Source organism: Brassica napus, chromosome C1 (genome assembly GCF_020379485.1).
Source record: "Brassica napus cultivar Da-Ae chromosome C1, Da-Ae, whole genome shotgun sequence".
Lineage (NCBI taxonomy): Eukaryota > Viridiplantae > Streptophyta > Magnoliopsida > Brassicales > Brassicaceae > Brassica > Brassica napus.
The window spans coordinates 15,304,848-15,324,356 of NC_063444.1; the positions used below are offsets into that span (position 1 = coordinate 15,304,848).

General features: G+C 34.6%; 3 protein-coding genes and 1 pseudogene across 4 annotated transcripts; 2 read left to right on the forward strand and 2 right to left on the reverse strand.

Moving 5' to 3' along the window:
• Positions 1-2,777: 2,777 nt before the first annotated feature.
• On the reverse strand, positions 2,778-3,482 carry LOC106376088 (calcium-binding protein KRP1). Its single transcript, XM_013816135.3, has one exon. The coding sequence runs from the start codon at positions 3,360-3,362 to the stop codon at positions 2,979-2,981; it is 384 nt and encodes a 127-aa protein (XP_013671589.1). The 5' UTR covers positions 3,363-3,482; the 3' UTR covers positions 2,778-2,978.
• A 2,286-nt stretch (positions 3,483-5,768) lies between these two features.
• LOC106376089 (G-type lectin S-receptor-like serine/threonine-protein kinase At4g27290) lies at positions 5,769-10,164 on the forward strand. The gene is made up of 5 exons (XM_048744285.1): positions 5,769-8,124; positions 8,431-8,588; positions 8,775-9,223; positions 9,311-9,461; positions 9,596-10,164. Exons 1-5 carry the CDS (start codon positions 6,849-6,851, stop codon positions 9,902-9,904), a joined length of 2,343 nt encoding a protein of 780 aa, XP_048600242.1. The 5' UTR covers positions 5,769-6,848; the 3' UTR covers positions 9,905-10,164.
• Positions 9,902-13,508, reverse strand: LOC106376090 (G-type lectin S-receptor-like serine/threonine-protein kinase SD1-1). Of its 2 annotated transcripts, XM_048744284.1 has the most exons (7): positions 13,308-13,471; positions 11,788-13,118; positions 11,579-11,721; positions 11,286-11,496; positions 10,946-11,183; positions 10,705-10,855; positions 9,902-10,329 (listed from the first exon to the last, which is right to left on the reverse strand). In XM_048744284.1, exons 2-7 carry the CDS (start codon positions 12,734-12,736, stop codon positions 10,033-10,035), a joined length of 1,989 nt encoding a protein of 662 aa, XP_048600241.1. In that variant the 5' UTR covers positions 12,737-13,118; positions 13,308-13,471; the 3' UTR covers positions 9,902-10,032. The 2 variants fall into 2 exon arrangements, with proteins under 2 accessions (XP_048600241.1, XP_013671591.1); XM_013816137.3 differs by having other exon boundaries at positions 11,788-13,508.
• A 1,506-nt stretch (positions 13,509-15,014) lies between these two features.
• LOC106373191 lies at positions 15,015-18,561 on the forward strand (annotated as a pseudogene).
• Positions 18,562-19,509: the final 948 nt, after the last annotated feature.

A 19,509-nucleotide genomic window follows, 5' to 3' on the forward strand; every position in this document is an offset into this window, starting at 1 on the left:
GTAATGTACAAACAACTTCCAACTCTCTTTTCTTTGAGTAATCAAAATGTATAGTATTTGTCATTGAATCGGGATAATGGTAATATAATAAACTAAGCGGTAAACTAGATTTTGTTTTTTTAATGATAGTTACTAATAAAAAAATAATAATTATCTTTTTTTAACTTTTTAAAAATTTATTAATTTTATATTTTTAAGGATTTCAATGGTACATACAAATTTCATTAGAATCCTTAACTCTTAAAATAAAAAAATAAAAAAATATACTTAAGGACTCTAAGATTAATAATTAAACAGTAAACATGCCCATGTTAATGATTATTTTTGCTACATTGGGACGGTGACACCATTGGAGATGCTCTAAAATTAATAATTAAACAGTAAACATGCCCATGTTAATGATTATTTTTGCTACATTGGGACGGTGACATGAACATTATAATATTGTGTATTAGATGTAAAACTATAATTAAACAAGTTCATCATGGGTTGTTCGAAACTGGGACAATATAGTATACATGCAAAACGCGTTATGCAATGTTTTTTTTTTGTCTCAATCAAGCCCATTGTTTTTTTGAGAAACCATCATATACATCTTCTTTTCTTGTCCTAATTTTGTCGAACCAATTAGTTAGTCCACGACCAATAACATGAAATTTGTTACATTTTTAAATATGCCAACTTACATGAACTATGATGATAAAAAAAAGAAGGTACATTAACCAACGGAATGGTTGCAATTACCAGATACTATGCTTTTCTGATAATATTTAGTTATGAAATCAATTCTTTATAGTATAATGACCCACCTGAATTTTCTTGAATCAATGAGTTCGATTGCTTTAGGATACCATCATTTCGACTTTCGTTTGGTCCTAACAATTGTTATATCAATTTATGAATCACATGATTTATATCAGTACATTTATCTTGCTAAGTCCAAGTCCGAAACCACATTTGATCATGTATATCTTTCTCATTGTATATTCATCTATGATCTAAACCACATTTGATCATGTATATTTTTTTTGTTTGGTTACATTATTAAAATTTAAACAAAATCAAAATAGTTATATTTTAAAATCTTCTATAATTCAAATTTTATAAAAATATAAATAGTTAGATTTTAAAATTACTATACAATTTCACACATATTAAACAGTATAAAATTGACAGTTAGTTTATTATTCAAACATAGTAAATAAAATTTAAATATATTTTTAGAATTTTGGGAAACTGAAAAAAATTATAAATATATATTAAATTCTCAATTTAAAATTTTATTATCTTTTTGGGCTTTTAAAATTTTGATTAATGATTTTTTGGTCTGTTATTTTTATTTTTTAAATTAACTTATAAGTTAATTTCTTTTTTTTTAACAAAATAAAAAATTACTAAAATAATATACCACGACTTTTAGTAGAAAGTACCAATAGTTAGCAAATGATTCTTACTAAACATTATTTGTGTATAGTAATTATCTTCTTTATTTTTTTTCTTATATAAAAGCAAAAATATAATTATTTTTTTTAAAAAATTAGAAAATCAACGTGAGTTAAGAAAAAACCATGAAAATTTGGTTTTTGGTTTTTATGTTGAGAAATCAGTTATTTCCAAAAATTAGTTTCCCTACATTCTAGGGAATCCATTTTTTCGAAATCTTGATTGGATGTAAAATGGTTTTTGGAAAAACAAAAACCAAAAACTAATTTAAAAACCCCAAAACAATCAAAAGAATGTTGATAATAGTATTCCATTTTTTCCGGAACTATTTTTACGTGGAATGATTTTTCAAAAGAATGTTAATAATTTTTTTGGAATGAAAATGAATAATATGGAATGAGATGGAATACTCATTCATTTTTTTCATTATAACTGGTGAACATTATGTGGAAAGTTTCTATTCCAAAAAAATGTATTCCAAGATTTTTATAATCAGTTCTAAACCCTGTCTCTCATTGTAGCCTAGAATTATGCTTCATAAAAAAGCCACTAAAGAGAACAAGGGAGGCTCACTCACCTGCTAGAGTTTGACTTCGACACCATCAACAGAAGCAGCACCTTTCCTAATCTCTTGAGCTAATTTCTCCACATGTCCGTGCATTGAGTAGTACCTGTCACACTCAACCACCACTGAATAAATTAAATCATCGTAAGCGCGAAGTCTCTCATCATAAATAGCAGAATTTCAAATCCAAACCCATCACAAGAGTATCATCCATGTTCTACAGACGCAGTGATTCTAAAACGCAGCTTACAATTTAAATTAGCAAACAATGAAAAACTATTCAATTACAGTCGCGAATAGCAAAGATCAGCCATTAAACCACAGCTAAAATCTTCGATCCCCAATACAAAAAATCGTGCTATACTACGTCATTACCCGTCCAGATCACAGATCAATCATATTGAGTCAATTAAAGTTGACCGATCGATTACTTGATGATCCAACATTTGTTGAGCATTTCGTAAAGAGAAAATGATTTGCTCTACATACACGATATGAACTTTGGTCGCCATTGATAGAAGTGCTTTCGTTCAATCTTCTCGAGAATCTCTGAAAAGTTTTTTTCTTCTGATTATTATTCTTAATTCCGGAAAAAATCGAGCTCAAACAAGTCCAACTCGTATTCTCTTTGGAGAATTTCTCTCGTAATTTGATCTATTTATATTTCACTCCTTTTTTTTTTTTTTTGGTGCTAAGAAACCATTTCATTGTAATTTCTAGGTTGGATTGATCTTATCAAAGTATCAATGAACACATGGAACTATGAATATACGAAAAATAAGCTGCAACTTCCTATTTTTTTCAAGTTTTTTTTTTTCAATTTATACGTATAATTCCAAGAATTTTATGAATGATGGTAACATGAGTAAAAAATAAATGTAAAATAGAAACAAACGAATCAGTTAAAATAAAATCTAAGGGAGAGGAGAAACCCTCGGTGTCATCCAGAGTGTTTCATTTCTCTCCGGTGTCAATACCGGCCGTATTCCTCCTCGATGGCTTCCGTGACCAGACACCTCGACGCATCCATCAAGTCGGGACTAAGCCTGAACATCAACACGCAGAACTCCATCTGGTTCAACGCCCCGTCGCAGTCGAAATCTCCTTCCTTGATCATAGACCTTACGTCTTCGTCCGTCAGATCTCCGAGACCCAGCACCACCGCCGCGTTACGCCGGAGGCTCTCGAACGTGATGACACCCTTCTCTCGGTCCATCAACAGCTCGAATCCGTTGCAGAGCTCTCCGATCAGACCCTCGCCTCCTAGCTTCCCGGCCATGGCTGGAAGGAAATCGTGGAAACTGGGTTCTGGGTTTTGTTGGGTCGGTCTGGTTGGTGACTTTGGTGACGCCATTTTAGAGATGAAACTCTGAAGATTGTTGTCTGAGAGGATTAGTTATCAAAAGTTTATTTCTTTGTGTTATTTGCTTTGAGATTTGAACATAACGTGGGAAGAGAGTATATAAAGGAAGAGGTTTTGTGATTTCCGGGAAGGAACACATACCTTATGGAAGCCAACTAAGACAATGGAAGGTCAGGTCCGCGTCTCAGAAATTGCCGATAATGCCCTCAGTTGTGCTGTTGTGGGGCTTCATCTTGGAAGCTTGCTTAGGGGTATAATCGTCAATTCGCTAACGTGTTGTCTCTGTTTCCACGGACACGGAAAAGGAAATGTCGCAGAAGATAAAATCTTCTGCCGTTTTATATAGAAATAGAAACTAGAGTTAAGTAAAGGAGGAGTTTTCTTTTGGTTTTTTTTTTTTTTTTTTTTTTTGTAACAGAGTTTTCTTTTGTTTATTCATGCAAGTTTTCTGCCACTTTCCTCCGCAAGTGGCTTTGTGATATTTTTCTTAGAGAATTTGGAAATTACTCCAGACTTTCCTTTTATTATCTTATCGAACACAAAATAACATGAAAAAGAATAAAGAAACGTAAGGGGGAGAAACCAAAGCCGGTCCAATTATGATTTTTTATATTGTTCTTATGCAAATATTCTTAGAGCAACTCCAGAAAACCGGTCAAATATAATTTTTTATATTGTTTTTATGCAAATATTCTCAGAGCAAGTTCAAAAAAATTATTTATTTTAAAGTTTACCAAACCCTATATTTGAAGTTTCAAAGTGTTATTTTCCAAAATCAAAACTTCATCTTAACTTCAAAATTATTTATATTTTACACTATAATCCTTATATTTGTCATAATTAATATAAACTCATAATTTTTTTATAAATAACTAGCACATATATAAAAAATATTACAGCAATATTAATTAATAAAATCTTATACTAAAATATAAAATTATAAATAAAAATACATAATTAAATATTAAATTACAAGTAAAATACCACAATATTCCATAAAATTATTTTGTAATGCTCTATCTTCATTTACACAAAAAAAATTGGATAATATTTTAGAGATTCCAGAGCAAATTTACCATACTAGGACTGTTATTGTAATATTTAAATTTGTATAATAACAATAATAATAATCTCTTCATGTACCTTTTTATAAAGTTTTTTATCAAATTTCTTTTGTAATATTCTTGTTGTGTAATTTTAGTTTTAAAATATTATAAATCTTATTTTTAAAATTTTAATTATTTTTATGTTCAAAACTTGAATTAATAAAAAAATAAAATATTTATGACATTATTTTTTTATGATTAAAGCGATAAACAAAAAAATAGTTAAAAATCATAAATGTGATGTGTAATTAATTGTGAGAACCAAAATGTAAATAAAATATGAAACTTCAAATTTGAAGTTTTGAATAGTGAAACTTCTTAATTTGAAGTTTTGAAGTTTTTTTTTCGGAGAGCAAAAAAGTCTACATTTGAAGTTATATAGTTTTTTTTGGAGACGTTGTTACAAAACTTATACAGTATTCAATATTTTGTGTAAATATGTGGATTATGGCCTCTTGGGTAACGATCAATTTAGTAAAAAGTTAACGATGTGTGGGGGATTAGTTAGTTTAACTCTCTGATACCTTATGAGGAATTTTAACACACCGTTGGTTTGATAGTCCTGTTAATTTGTCTATTTCGAATAAAATTTTGATTTGTTTGGTATCTAATACTATTGAATTTAAAACTGTATAAATATGTTCGACTAAGAATTTTCGTAGCTTTGGTATGAAGTTTCTGTGAATGATTTTATATATTCGTATTCTGGTGCCCTCATTAAAAGACAACACCATGGAAAATTTAATGCAGCGCAGAATATTATACAGATTGGTCTCTCACACGTCTCTTTTTAATTAGCACTAGTATCGAAAAAAATCTAACCAAATCTTGCTTAGGAATATCCATTGTCATTATCTTCATAGATATCCTCATATCCATCTATATAAAACCAAAAATCACACTGCAATAATGCTTACACATTAAAAAGGCTCAGGTTCAAAGAACGAACATTGAATCATGATTCCTGAATCCTGAGTAATGATATCTTAGGTTTGGGTTAATCTTGCCTCGTTTATTGGCTTGTATTAATGGTGATTAACCATTAACTATGCTATAACTAAAACCACTCATAAATGTAACCCTAAAAGTATTCGCTTGTCTTAATGGTGATTAACCAGTAGGTACGATATACTCCCTCCGTTCTTTTTATATAAGTCGTTTTAAAAGAATTTTTATGTTCCAAATTATATGACGTTTTCGGTTTTTTAGGTAAAATTTATTAACACTTAATGTTATATGACCAATGATAATATACCTTTTATTTTATTATTGGTTGATTTGTGGTTAGGTAAATAATTAATGATTTTTTGTTTAGAAAATATAAAAAATTAATGATTTCTATGTGCACAATTCTAAAACGACTTATATTAAAAAACATTAAAAAACGGAGGGAGTGTAGCTTTGTAATGTTTGATTCTCAAATAATATAATTTCCGTGCAAGTTTAACAGAATTTTCAAGAATGTTCCAGGTGTTGCTGTGATTGTGTGATGCGGAAAGAGTATGTCCATCGAAAATGTTTTACATTCAAAATTGTCCGTCAATTTAAGCTTTAAATAGAGAATTTCCTAAAACTGTCTGTGAAGTTGTTCGAAAATATCACATATTTGCAAATAGTTTATTATCATTTATAATAGAGATAAAAGATTATAAGATGATGTACATTGTGTTAAAAAAAATCAATTGAATCCTTAAGTATACATAATCCGAGGCCTTTACTGATTTGTACTTAGTTCAACATGCATCATCGCGTTTTTTCTACACAACCTGACGTTTGGCCCACAGGCTGAATCAGTAACACTGATCGTTAATGGCAAGAGTTTAAACAGGTCGGGCCGAGAAAGCCCATCACAAGCTCACAACATATATTCATTGTGCAGAGAGTGTTAGTGTTTAAGTTTCGTCGTCTCTGAGCTTATTTCTGTAAATTGAGAAGTTTCCCACTTGAGTTTATTTTATTTTTAAACTTTGTTTAATTACATTTTTTTCCGTAGACTCTTCTTTCCATTACATTTTCTAGTTCCAAATGGACAAAAGGTTCCAAATGATAAATAAATAAATTTGCATCTTCATTGAATCGTTCATTCTTTTGCCAATTGTCCTAAAGTATATTATCAACATAAACATAGTACCGGGCACGTTGTGGTTGACATCAAGAGCCAATAATAACATGATGCAAGATATTGCACAGCTACTCATTGCAATTATCTTCCATGTCTCACATTAACAAATAATAAAAACCTATGCCATCGTAGATTACCAATACCATTTCCTCTCTAATTGCAATATTTAAATAAATAACTAAGAGATTAACATCAGTTGTTTATGTAGCAACATTGCTTCCAACGCTCTCCGGTTCCACGTGAACCGCTATGGAAGCAATTAATGTGCTTCCTCTGCTCCTCATCTCACTGCTTTTAACCTTTCTTGTCACGGAAGCAACCGATATCATCACAGCAAACCAGACTCTAAAAGATGGGGACACCATTGTTTCAAAAGGTGGTAGCTTCGAGCTCGGTTTTTTCTCTCCGGGAGGATCAAGAAACCGTTATCTCGGTATCTGGTACAAGAAAGTCTCTCTCCAGACCGTTGTTTGGGTCGCAAACAGAGATTCTCCTCTCTACGACCTCTCAGGAACCCTAAAAGTCTCTGAAAACGGGAGTTTACGTCTCTTCAGTGGCAGAGACTACATCATCTGGTCATCATCTTCTTTGGAGAAGCCCGTTGTAAGAAACCCTATCGTTCAGATTCTTGATACAGGTAACTTAGTCGTGAGAAACTCAGGGTATGATCAAGATTACATATGGCAGAGTTTAGATTACCCAGGAGATACGTTTCTTCCAGGAATGAAATACGGTATAGATTTTTCAACCGGAATAAACCGGTTCTTGACTTCTTGGATATCTCCAGACAATCCATCAACTGGTAATTACACGAACAAAATGGATCCAAGCGGTGTTCCACAGTTTTTCTTAAAGAAAAACTCGGTTGATGTTTTCAGGGCTGGTCCATGGAATGGTCTAAGATTCACCGGTATGCCTCACCTAAAACCTAACCCTATTTACCGATATGAGTTTGTCTTCACGGAGGAAGAAGTTTACTACACTTACAAGCTTGAAAACCCTTCAGTGATCACAAGAATGCAGCTGAATCCCAATGGAGCTTTGCAACGTTACACTTGGGTCGATAGCCTACAAAGCTGGAACTTCTATCTATCGGCTCAAATGGATAGCTGTGATCAATACATGTTGTGTGGGTCTTACGGAAGCTGCAACATCAATGAGTCTCCAGCTTGTAGGTGTTTAAAAGGGTTTGTTCCTAAATCTCCAGAGGCTTACTATGCAGGGGACTGGTCAGGAGGGTGTGTTAGAGAAGTGAAAATGGGTTGTGGTAAAGGAGAAGAAGACTTTCTGAAGATTTCAAAGTTGAAGTTACCTGATACAAGAGGTTCTTGGTATGATATGAGAATGGATTTGAGTGAATGTAAGAGGGTATGCTTGAGAAACTGTTCTTGCTCAGCTTATTCACCTTTTGATATTAGAGATAGAGGAAGTGGATGTATTCTCTGGTTTGGTGATTTGATTGATATAAGAGAATATAATGAAAATGGACAAGATCTTTATGTGAGGCTTGCTACTTCTGAAATAGGTAAGTAAAGACTTTGTGAAAACAACAAACATTTTTTCACACAACTCTTGATCATTTTTTTTTTTGGTTTCTTTCACAGCAAAGTATAAAAACTATGGCGTGAAGGGCAAGATGAGGATCATGCTCATTATAGTATTTTCTACAGTATTGCTTCTTATTTGCCTTTGCATATGTCTCACTTTCTGCAACATGAGGAAGAGAAAGAAACTTGCAACAATAGGTAAACAGTTGTGGCTCTTTGAACTGAAGTGTCTTGATTTAAGATTGTGCTTATATGCTGATTAAAAACCCTTTTGATATATTCAGAAACTTCGCATGGCGATTTAGACCGTGTTTCCAGCAGGAAACAAGAGGAGGAAGATGCTGAGTTACCGTTTCTTGATCTTGAGGCCATTGCAGAAGCTACATCTGGATTCTCTGATGAGAATAAACTTGGACAAGGTGGTTTTGGACCTGTCTATAAGGTAAATAACTCAGCATTTTTGTTTGCTGGACCGAATCTGAACTTTAAAAGGCTATAAACATTTTAAGGTTAATCTTAACTATTTTTTAACAATTGACTCTTTAAAATTTGGTTCAAGGCGAATGTTTACAGAACCAGATGCTTGTCCGAGTTTCAATATGATACGATTTTATTATTTTGTTACCAGGGAACATTGTCTTGTGGACAAGAAATAGCTGTAAAGAGGCTTTCAAGAACGTCAAGACAAGGGATAGAAGAATTCAAGAACGAGATCAAACTCATTGCAAAGCTACAACACCGTAATCTTGTCAAAATTCTTGGCTATTGCGTGGAGGAAGATGAAAGAATGCTTATCTACGAGTATCAACCTAATAAAAGCTTGGATTCTTTCATTTTCGTTAAAGAACGGCGCAAAGAACTTGACTGGCCTAAACGAGTGGAGATAATCAAAGGGATTGCTCGTGGACTGATGTATCTCCATCAAGATTCAAGGCTTCGAATCATCCACCGTGATCTCAAAGCAAGCAATGTTCTGCTTGATTCTGATATGACTCCAAAGATATCGGATTTTGGATTGGCTAGAACCTTGGGAGGAGATGAGACTGAAGCAAACACAACCAGAGTGGTTGGAACATAGTAAGACTAGCCATCTTTCTTGTTTTCCACGCAAAGCAAGCTACACATTTTATTATTACTAAAGATTTGTTTTCTATCGTTCTGCAGTGGATATATGTCTCCGGAGTATCAAATCGATGGGTTTTTCTCATTAAAATCCGATGTATTCAGCTTCGGGGTTTTGGTTTTGGAGATAGTGTCAGGAAGAAGAAACCGCGGTTTCTGCAATCAAGAACACAAGCTGAACCTTCTTGGACACGTAAGTAGAAGCAACACAACTTAACACATCTTCTTAGTCTAACCTTAAATTACTCATTGTGTATCCTCGGACTAAATAATATCTTTGTGTTATCGTAGCTTCTGTTACAGTACTAATGAATTGTTATTTGTTAGGCTTGGAGGCAATACACAGAAGATAAAGCATGTGAGCTAATCGATGAAGCTTTAAAGGAATCGTGTACCGATGTTTCTGAAGTGTTAAGAGCTATTCATATTGGTCTGTTATGTGTACAACAAGATCCCCAAGACAGACCAACCATGTCAGTGGTGGTTCTGATGCTGAGTAGTGACATGTTGCTTCTTGATCCGAAAGAGCCTGGGTTTTACAACGAACGAAATCTCTTGTATTCTGACACTACATCGATTAATCTGGAGATTCCTTCCAAAAATTTCCAAACCATGAGTGTAATAGACCCTAGATAAATCTTGTAATCGATCTTTTGTATATTCTATAATCTCAAACTATTTTTGTGTGTGTTGTTTTGTCTTTGGTGACATTATTATTACATCACATTTTAGCAACCATAGTTTGTAAAGGATCTTTGTTTCTTCTACCGACCTTGTATCATTGTAATGGAAACTTGGTTTATCGAACGACTTAGAGATGAAGAAACATCTGGAACGTTCCTGTTGGTGAAAAAACCAGGTTTTTTCGGATCAGGGAGAGAACCATCACTCCCAAACATCAACACAACAGAAGCCATGGTTGGTCTGTCTTCTGGTTTCTGTTGAACACAATGCAAAGCCACATGGATACATCTTAGAATCTCCGAGACAGCACATGTTTCTTCCAGCAAATCTTCCTCCGGCACTTCTATTGCTCTGTCTTCAACCCACAGTTTCCACACCTAATATAAGGAATAAAAAAAAAGAGTTACCTTTCAAGATTTTTCACTAAAGACTATCGGCCGATTTGGTTAGGAATCCTACACAGAACGGATGTGAAACATTGGCAATGGACCCCTAAATTTATAAGAGAATATAAATATATGACATATACCTCCAAACTTTATTTCAGTTCTTACTAAATTATCTTTGTCCTTTCCAAATTTCTTTCAAAAATTTAGGGCTGGCCCTGGTTCTACATCGTTATAACCTAATTTACTATAGGCATGACTCACTTCACGTAGAGCAAATTGTTTTAGAGTTGGAGACTCTATGAACTTCACATAAAATTAGAGTTAACTCAAGAATGAGATTTGATTTAAGAAGAATGATCTTACGTGTCCAAGAAGGTTAAGATCATGATCTGCATGTTGAAACCCACGGTTCGTCTTGCCAGTTATGACCTCAAGTACTAATACACCGAAGCTGAACACATCGGATTTGACTGAGAAATGTCCATCAATTGCATACTCCGGAGGCATATAACCACTGCAAGTAGTCATGACCAAGCAGAGCATTATAAACTCTATAACCAATACCGCAAGATATGAGTAAATATATATAGAGAGAGATCCTTACTATGTACCCACGACTCTGTTTGTGCTTGATTCACTCTGATCTCCACCAAAAGATTTGGCTAGTCCAAAATCTGAGATCTTAGGGTTCATATCATTGTCTAGTAAAACATTTCCAGCTTTTAGATCTCTATGTATGATCCTCAACCTCGAATCTTGATGAAGATAAAGAAGCCCTCGTGCAATTCCATAGATAATGTTACTCCTCTTCCCCCAATCCAACTCTCTACGTCTCCTTTCATCTTTATTTACAATCATTTGACAATTAATAAGTTATGGAATATGGTCATTACCTTAAAAGCTATTATAAGAAGATGAGATATGAGTTTGTAAAGTAAACATACCGAAGATAAAGAAGTCTAAGCTTTTGTTAGGCATATACTCATAGATCAACATACGTTCTTCACCTTGAATGCAACATCCTAAAAGCCTCACGAGGTTACGATGTTGAAGTTTTGCTATTAGTTTAACTTCGTTCTTGAACTCTAGCACTCCTTGTCCTGAGTTTTCACATAATCTCTTCACCGCTATTTCTTGTCCATTCTCTAACCTACCCTGTAATAATTTTCAAAAAAAAAAGTTTTATCATAATTCAAAGATTATCTAAGACTTTAAGATGGATACATTATTTTACAACCTTGTAAACTGGTCCAAACCCTCCTCTTCCTAGAAAGTTTATGTATGAGAAATCATCAGTGGCTATGTAAATCGCTTTAATGTCAAGAATAGGCAAGCCCATGTCCATGTCCTCTTCCCCAACTCTTTTTATCAAACTTTCTCCTGAAAAAATACAAAATACTTAAAAATCACATAGTTACAAAAGAGAATCTAATTTAAGAAACTCACCATGATATCTCTTCATGATCTTCTTTCTGTAGCATGCAAATACAGCAACCAAAACAACTGCGATGCTCATCACTGATCCAACAATCATTCCCACCTTCTCTCTTCCTTTAAACTCCTTTTTAGCAAAACCCATTCTTATGTAAACATCTTGTCCAAAGCTAGCATACTCTCTCATATCAAGTAAGTCACCAAACCAAAGCAAACAGCCTTTTCCTCCCTTACGAATATCAGTATTCGCGTAAGCCGTGCAAGAGCAGTTACTTGAACACTTGACCTTACAATCCTCAAGTGTCATTGCATTTCTTGAATCGTACCAAGACCATGAAGTGTCTGGTAACTTCATACCTGGAAACTTCACAAATATATCTTTCTTACCGCATTTGGTTGGAACCTCATGGACACATCCCTCAGCTCCTCTCGAAATATTCCACTTTCGACCTGACTTTGGCTTGAACCCTTGCAAACATGAACATGAAGGTGTGTTTTTGCTACTGATCCCACAAACTGCGTAAGCTCCGCATATGGAGTAGTAGTCACACTCATCCTCTGGTGCTGTGTTTGCTAAGTTCCACTCGTGTTGCTTCGACTGTATAAACCTCTGGAGTTTCCCTGTGGTGTTTAGAACCAATCTTGAGACGATATCGCGTCGAGGGGTCCACGAGTAGTTTACTTCTTGCGCACTCGACGTGAATTTGTAGTTGAATAAGGTGTTCTCTCGCCCCATAGCTGGAGCTCCGGTGAATGATAAGCCGTTCCAAGATCCTAAGCGGTATGAATAACTCGGATCTCCTTTCTTCCTCAAGATCAACTGTGGTAAGCCTCGAGTGTCTAGAGACAAAGTGTACTCACCAGTGGATGGATCTTTTAGGGTTTTCCAAGACGTTAGAGACCATTCTTGTTGTGTCTTGAAGTTCTTCCCAAGCTTCATACCCGCGAGTATTGTATTCATGGGATCATCAAAACTTTGCCACAACACAGCTTCCTCATCATCGCCCAAGAGAAGATTCCCTGTACAGTTGATCTTTAAGTAGGGATTTTTCGCCGGTTTAGTAGCTTTTGATGATGATGATGATGACCACAAGGCTCGGTGTTCACCGTCGAATAGCTGAAGATCCCCACTAGCACTCAAGTTCAAGAATCCAGAAGTGCCATAGAGAGGATTGTTTCGGTTGGCTACCCAAACGACTGCAAATGGTTGCTTGTACCACAAGCAAAGAAACCGATGTTGAGGCTGCTCGTCTTGGTCGAAACTGAAAAACCCTAACTGGAAGACATGGTCTGTAGAACTAAGAGTATCTCCATCTTTCAGAGAGTCTCTTGGAGTGATGACACTATAGTCCAAAGCAACAGAGAAAGAAGATGATAGTAAGAACAGAGGTACCCAAAACATAGAAGGAATCTTTCTCATTGAATAAAGCCTTTCTCTTTTAGAAAATAAACAACCCCCTTCTCACTCTAGCTCTGTGTTCTTTACCCAAGAAAGTGAATCATAATAATATATGTTAAGAATTATCACATACATAATTGTTTTTATCAAGTTCCTCAACCCAACTTGGCATACGCGAGAAGTCAACAGAAATTCAATGCAGCTTGAATGTGGCTGTTTAAGTGTTGAAACTCAAATGATAAAACTTTTCTTCAGTATTAAACTATGATATTTTTAGGGTGTTTTGTTTGAATACAGAGACAACATATGATCCACTACATTAAAGTTAGAGGGCCAATTGTAGAAGTTTGTCAGATTAGAAGAGTATATAAGCCTAACAAGGACAAAAGCAATAAATAAGATCTAGCCAATCTTCCTTGACTTAGTCCAGATAAGGGTACTAGTGAGGTGTCAGAATCAGATCATTGATGGTTTGATAAAAAACATTACAACGATTCAAGTAGATCCATGTAAAACCCTACATCATGATTATTGGTCTAGCTTGCTAAATCATAAAATTTAAAGAGATACTTTTTTTTTTTGGTAAAATGTTAAAATAATTTAAAGAGAAACTTATGGAAATATCTGAAAGATTAATAACATTATGGTGGTCTAATGGTTTCTATTGGACGAGGAATCACCATATTGATTTATACTAGGGATCGATTTCCATCCAGTGCTATGTATGTAGTTACGCGGATAAGGATCAATTGTTTGAACTTATTTGAATATTTTATGTGGAAAGATTTGAATACAAGAAACCCTGCATTATGACCTAATGACATGAATGGCTCAGTCAACCCAAAAACTTGTCAACTTAGAGATGTTGTGGCGCTGCATGTATTTGTGTGAAAGCCCAAGTACGACCCAAACCTCAATATGAAACTTCGCTTTATAACATAAGCTGAATTAATCTATTGATTTGATGATGTTTGTTTATATCATTCTGGAATCTGGATAGCGACTATAAGAAAATTGTTTATATAATTTGTCAGACGTCGACATATTTGACGATGAAAATGTTTTAAACTGTTACAAATTATTCTTTCTAGATAATAGGATGGTATAATACACAACTTACTGAAACCCTTTTTGGTTACTAACATTCAAAAGCTTAATTATAGTATACTACATTATAAAGTGGTTTTTAAAGTGGTTTTGCGACTCAAACTACTAGTACGCTTTCCGGTTAGCAAGAGAAACTCAAACTGTTGTTGGTACACTTCACGGTTTTGAGCGGACAACTTTTTTTGGCAAGTACGAAGTTTTCTAAGAATCTGGACCATACGTCTAGTGACAAGATGGCATGAGCTGATATTTACCATACAGATTCAATACCTAACTTTGGCACATGTAAACGTAACAGATATAAGATTATTTGTTGTCTCTAGTGAATGATCTATCTAATGCTTACACTTTTCGACGTGGAGAAGGTAAGGTATACCAGAAAACGTGAATGCAGAGAAAGAGGAAAAGAAACGTGGACAAAAGAGGCACATGTTAATACATTTAGGCCTTAGCTTACGCTTATGCAATAGTCTTGTTTAACCAAAAAAAAAAAACTTATGCACTGTCTCTTTTACGTCTTTTTCGCATAGACGTGTCCTCTAAAGGGTTTTAAACGTGTGGATTTTCGATATGGATGATTAGTGGATCCTTCTTTTAAAAAAGCTTAAAATTAGTGGACTTCTTGATGGGTTTTATGATCCGATATCTCCACATATATTCGTTTGTTCGTTAAAACATTTTGATACAAAATGACATAAAACATTTTGATACCAAATTTAGACGAAACGTTAATGGAAACAAAATCATTGGCCATCACTCATCACCACAAACTCTAGTTCAATATAAAAGATCAATTAGTTTTCCAATAAACATGTTTACCCAGATGAAAATACGTACTATATGATATCATGGACTTTTGATAATTAGACTACTAGATCCATCAATTCCCGCCTACCTTGCGCCAGAATTTAAAAACGATCTTAGTAGTTTTCTTTTTTGAAAACAATCTTTTTTTTGTCCACTTAAATACTAAAATAAATCAAATCATTAACGAACACAATTTACATTTGTTTTTATTTTTTTTTACTAAATTTGTTGCATTAAATATAAAAGTAACAGAGTTTACAATTGTTAAACCGAAGCTTGAGAGAACATACATTTGAAACAAACATACGAGTAGATAAAGAGAGTCTTAATTATGGAAATTAAGAAGTTGGTGCGTTGGAGATTAGATGATTTCAGCCACGGCCTCGCCCACGCTTTCCTCGACTCTTAACCAGTGACCAGTCATACATATCTTGACCCTTCTTGGACTGTTGACAGGTCTTTCTCTCAAAGTTCTCTGAGACGATGCAGACACTTGGTCTTCATCTTCTTGAGTTCTGAGAAATTGTGATTGTCATCATCCAAAGGAGGTAGAGTAACCGCTCTAAAGATAAATGCATCAGCGGTAACATGTGCCATGCAGCTCGGGATAGTGGTGGGTGCAGGGGCGGACCCACCACCAGAGAGGGTGGGGCACGTGCCACATACTCTCTTTTTTTCAATTTTTTTTTTTAACTTCAAACCAAAGAAAAAGAGATGGGTCTTGTTACAATTTGTTTTTTAACTTCAGCCCAATTGAAAATAAAATATGTAGACAGCCCATCAATTTTTGTTACAATTTTAATTATCCAACCTAAATAATTATTAGTCTAAAATTTAAAAACCCTAATGTTCCTAAATAGACTTTACGTTCTTCTCTTTTGAAAAAAAAAAATTTGCAGAAACTTTATTCATCATCTTTAATACCTTTTCTCATTGTTTCTTTGACATCTTTTCTAAGTAAGTTTATACATCATTGTTAATACTTTTTATTATTATTTAGCCTTAATTACTAAGTTACTAACATAATTTTTTTTAGGTATCCATGGAGAAATATTTTAAAAAACAGTGTTTATCATCATCAAAAGTTAATTCAGAGAATTTGCCTTCTAGTTCTTCACTACCAAAAACCAACACGGAGAATTTGGCTTCTACTCCGCCAATGTCATCATCAAAAACTAATTTGGAGAATTTGCCTTCAGATCCTGCAGAGAGAAAAAGTATAAAGGAATATCATCCAAACGAAAGAGATGAGGTAAGACGAAAATATCTTACTAAAGGTCCTTGTCAACCTCGCGGTCATGATTTTCCTAAAACACTGAAAGGACATAAGCTTAGAAGATTTAATCCTGCTTGGTTTGATCTCTACGGTGATTGGTTGGAATATAGTATAAAAACAGACAAGGCATTTTGTTTGGTTTGCTACTTATTTAGAGACTATACTGAAAATAAATGTGGAAGTGATGAATTTTTGACAAAAGGCTTTGATACTTGAAAAAATCCAAAGAGATTAGGAGAGCATGTTGGATTGGTGAATAGTTTTCACAACAATGCTCTAAAGATGGCTGACAATCTAATGAATCCAAATCAATCGATCGTTCAGGCTTTTTATAAGCAGAATGATGCAGCCAAGAATGAATACAAGATCAGATTGAATGCTTCAATTGATGCTTGTAGATATTTATTACGGCAAGGATTACCTTTTCGAGGTCATGATGAATCAACAGAGTCAGCTAATAAAGGAAACTTTGTAGAGCTTGTGAAGTATACTGCAGATCAAAATGAGATTGTTAGTAAGGTTGTATTGGAGAATTCCAAAAAATAACCAGATGGTGTCTCATAAAATCCAGAAAGATCTAGCTCATTGCTTTGCAGAAGAAGTTACTCAGTCTATTATTCAAGAGGTTGATCATGGTGTATTTTGCTTGCTGGTGGATGAGTCTGCAGATGTTTCTACTAAAGAGCAAGTGGCAGTGGTTTTTCGTTTTGTTGATAAAAAGGGGATAGTCAAAGAAAGATTTGCTGGTATTATTCATGTTCAAGAAACTTCTTTTGCATCTCTAAAATGTGCTATCGATTCATTTTTTGCAAAACATGGATTAAGTATGAAAAAGCTAAGAGGACAGGGTTATGATGGAGCTAGCAATATGAAAGGTGAATTCAATGGGTTGAGATCTTTAATTCTAAGAGAAAATAGTTCTGCATATTATGTTCACTGCTTTGCTCATCAGCTTCAGTTGGTTGTCGTGGGAGTTGCTAAAAAACATTTTGAAGTTAGTGATTTTTTTGATAAGATTTATGTTTTGTTAAATGTGGTTGGAGCTTCTTGTAAGAGAAAATATAAGATTCGAGAAGATCAACGTAAGATAATCGAGGAAAGAGTTAGGGATGGTAAAATTAAGACAGGAAAAGGACTAAATCAGGAGTGTTCTCTTCAAAGGCCTGGTAATACTCGTTGGGGTTCTCACTACAAAACCTTATTGAGATTGGCTGATTTATTCACTTCCATCATTAAAGTGCTTGAGTATGTCGAAAGTGATGGGTCAGATGGTATCAAAAGATGTCAAGCTAATGATCTTCTCAAATACTTTCACACGTTCGATTTTGTGTTCTACTTACAGTTGATGTTGCTTCTTCTTGGTCTCACACATAATCAATCAAAGGCTTTACAAAGAAAAGATCAGGACATCTTGAATGCAATGTCTCTAGTGAAATCTACCAAGCAACAATTGTGCAAGCTCATAGAAAATGGATGGGATTCAATCATTGGAAAGGTGAACTCTTTTTGCAAGAACAATAACACAGAGTTATTTATTATGGAAGAAGAATTTGTTAATCCAAAGAGGCCAAGACAAAGAAGCAACATAACTAACTTGCATCATTATCAAGTTGAATGTTTTTACACTGTATTGGATATGCAGATTCAAGAGTTCAATGATCGTTTTGACGAGATAAACACTGAATTGCTTGGTTGTACTGCATCTTTGAGCCCCACTGATTCATTCCACCAGTTTGATCAATCAAAACTTGTACGGTTGTCAGAGTTTTATCCTGAAGATTTTAGTTCTATGGAACGAATATCTTTTGGGCATCAACTTGGTATTTACATCGACAATATCTCTGAAGATCAAAGGTTTGCTAATTTGGAGGGTCTTGGAGATCTTGCACGTGTGATGGTGGAGACCAAAAAACATCTTTCACATCCTCTTGTTTATCGACTTTTGAAGCTAGTTTTGACTCTACCTGTTGCCACCGCTACAGTCGAGAGATCTTTCTCTGCGATGAAAATTGTGAAAACTACCTTGCGCAACCGAATGGGTGATGAATTTCTGAACGATTGCATGGTTTGCTATACTGAAAAAGAGCACTTTGACGAAGTGACTAACGATATGGTGATAAAAAGATTCCAAGATATGAAAGATCGAAGAATGACTTTATAAGTTTTTTCATTACTTTTTTATATTAGAGATTTATGTTTTAGTTGTCATAAATTATTTCAGTTTGATTTTAATATTTATATTATATTAATTATTTTATTTATTATAAATTAAAAAATATATATGTGCCACAGTCTAACTAAATTTCTAGGTCCGCCCCTGGGTGGGTGAAAGAGACTCAGTCTGGTCACCCATAGTACTTGGAAGAGAGGATTCATCTGCAGTAACAGATAAAGAAGTATGTGTATCAGTAGCGTGAGAAGGGTTTTCGGAGTTGGCAGAAGCAAACTCGACAGAATCATGAACAGGGATGGTATCATGCGAGCTTGAAGACACAATCGTGTTAGTGACATTGGTTTCAGGGGTGGTTTCAACTGAATCATCAGCTGAAGTAGTAGCAGCAGCAGCAGTTGCAGTAGCATTGATGGTATCCTCAGGAGATAATGAAACATCATTAGCTTGATGTTGTAGAAGACATCTTTTCACCTTATGGCCAATCTGCCTACATCTATCGCATTTAGAAGGAATCCAAGCGTATTCTACATCCACTAAAGAGACAATGCCTTTCCTGTCTCTAGCAGCAATTCTATGAGGGAAGCCTTTTTCTAATTCAACTTCAACAAGAATTTTAGCTTCACCCATCAAACTAGGATCTAGCCTAGGTTTTTCAGTGAGAACTGGTTCGCCTAACCCTGAAGCTACCCAGCTAAACTCCAAATGAGAATACAGACGACTTGAGATGTTTTTTAAAGTGACCCATAAGGGGACTGAAGAGATTTCTGGCACAGCTAATGTTGCTTCTTCTGTCCACGGAGCAACAAACAATAAACATTCATCAACATGCCATAAACCGCGTTGAAGAACCCAAGCTCTAGTGTTAGTATCAGGAATGTGAAATAGATAAGACGATTCACCTAGTTTGCGGGTAAATATCTTACAATTCTTTCCCCAAATCCGATTTGCAACAGCGTTAACGAGACCTCTCGG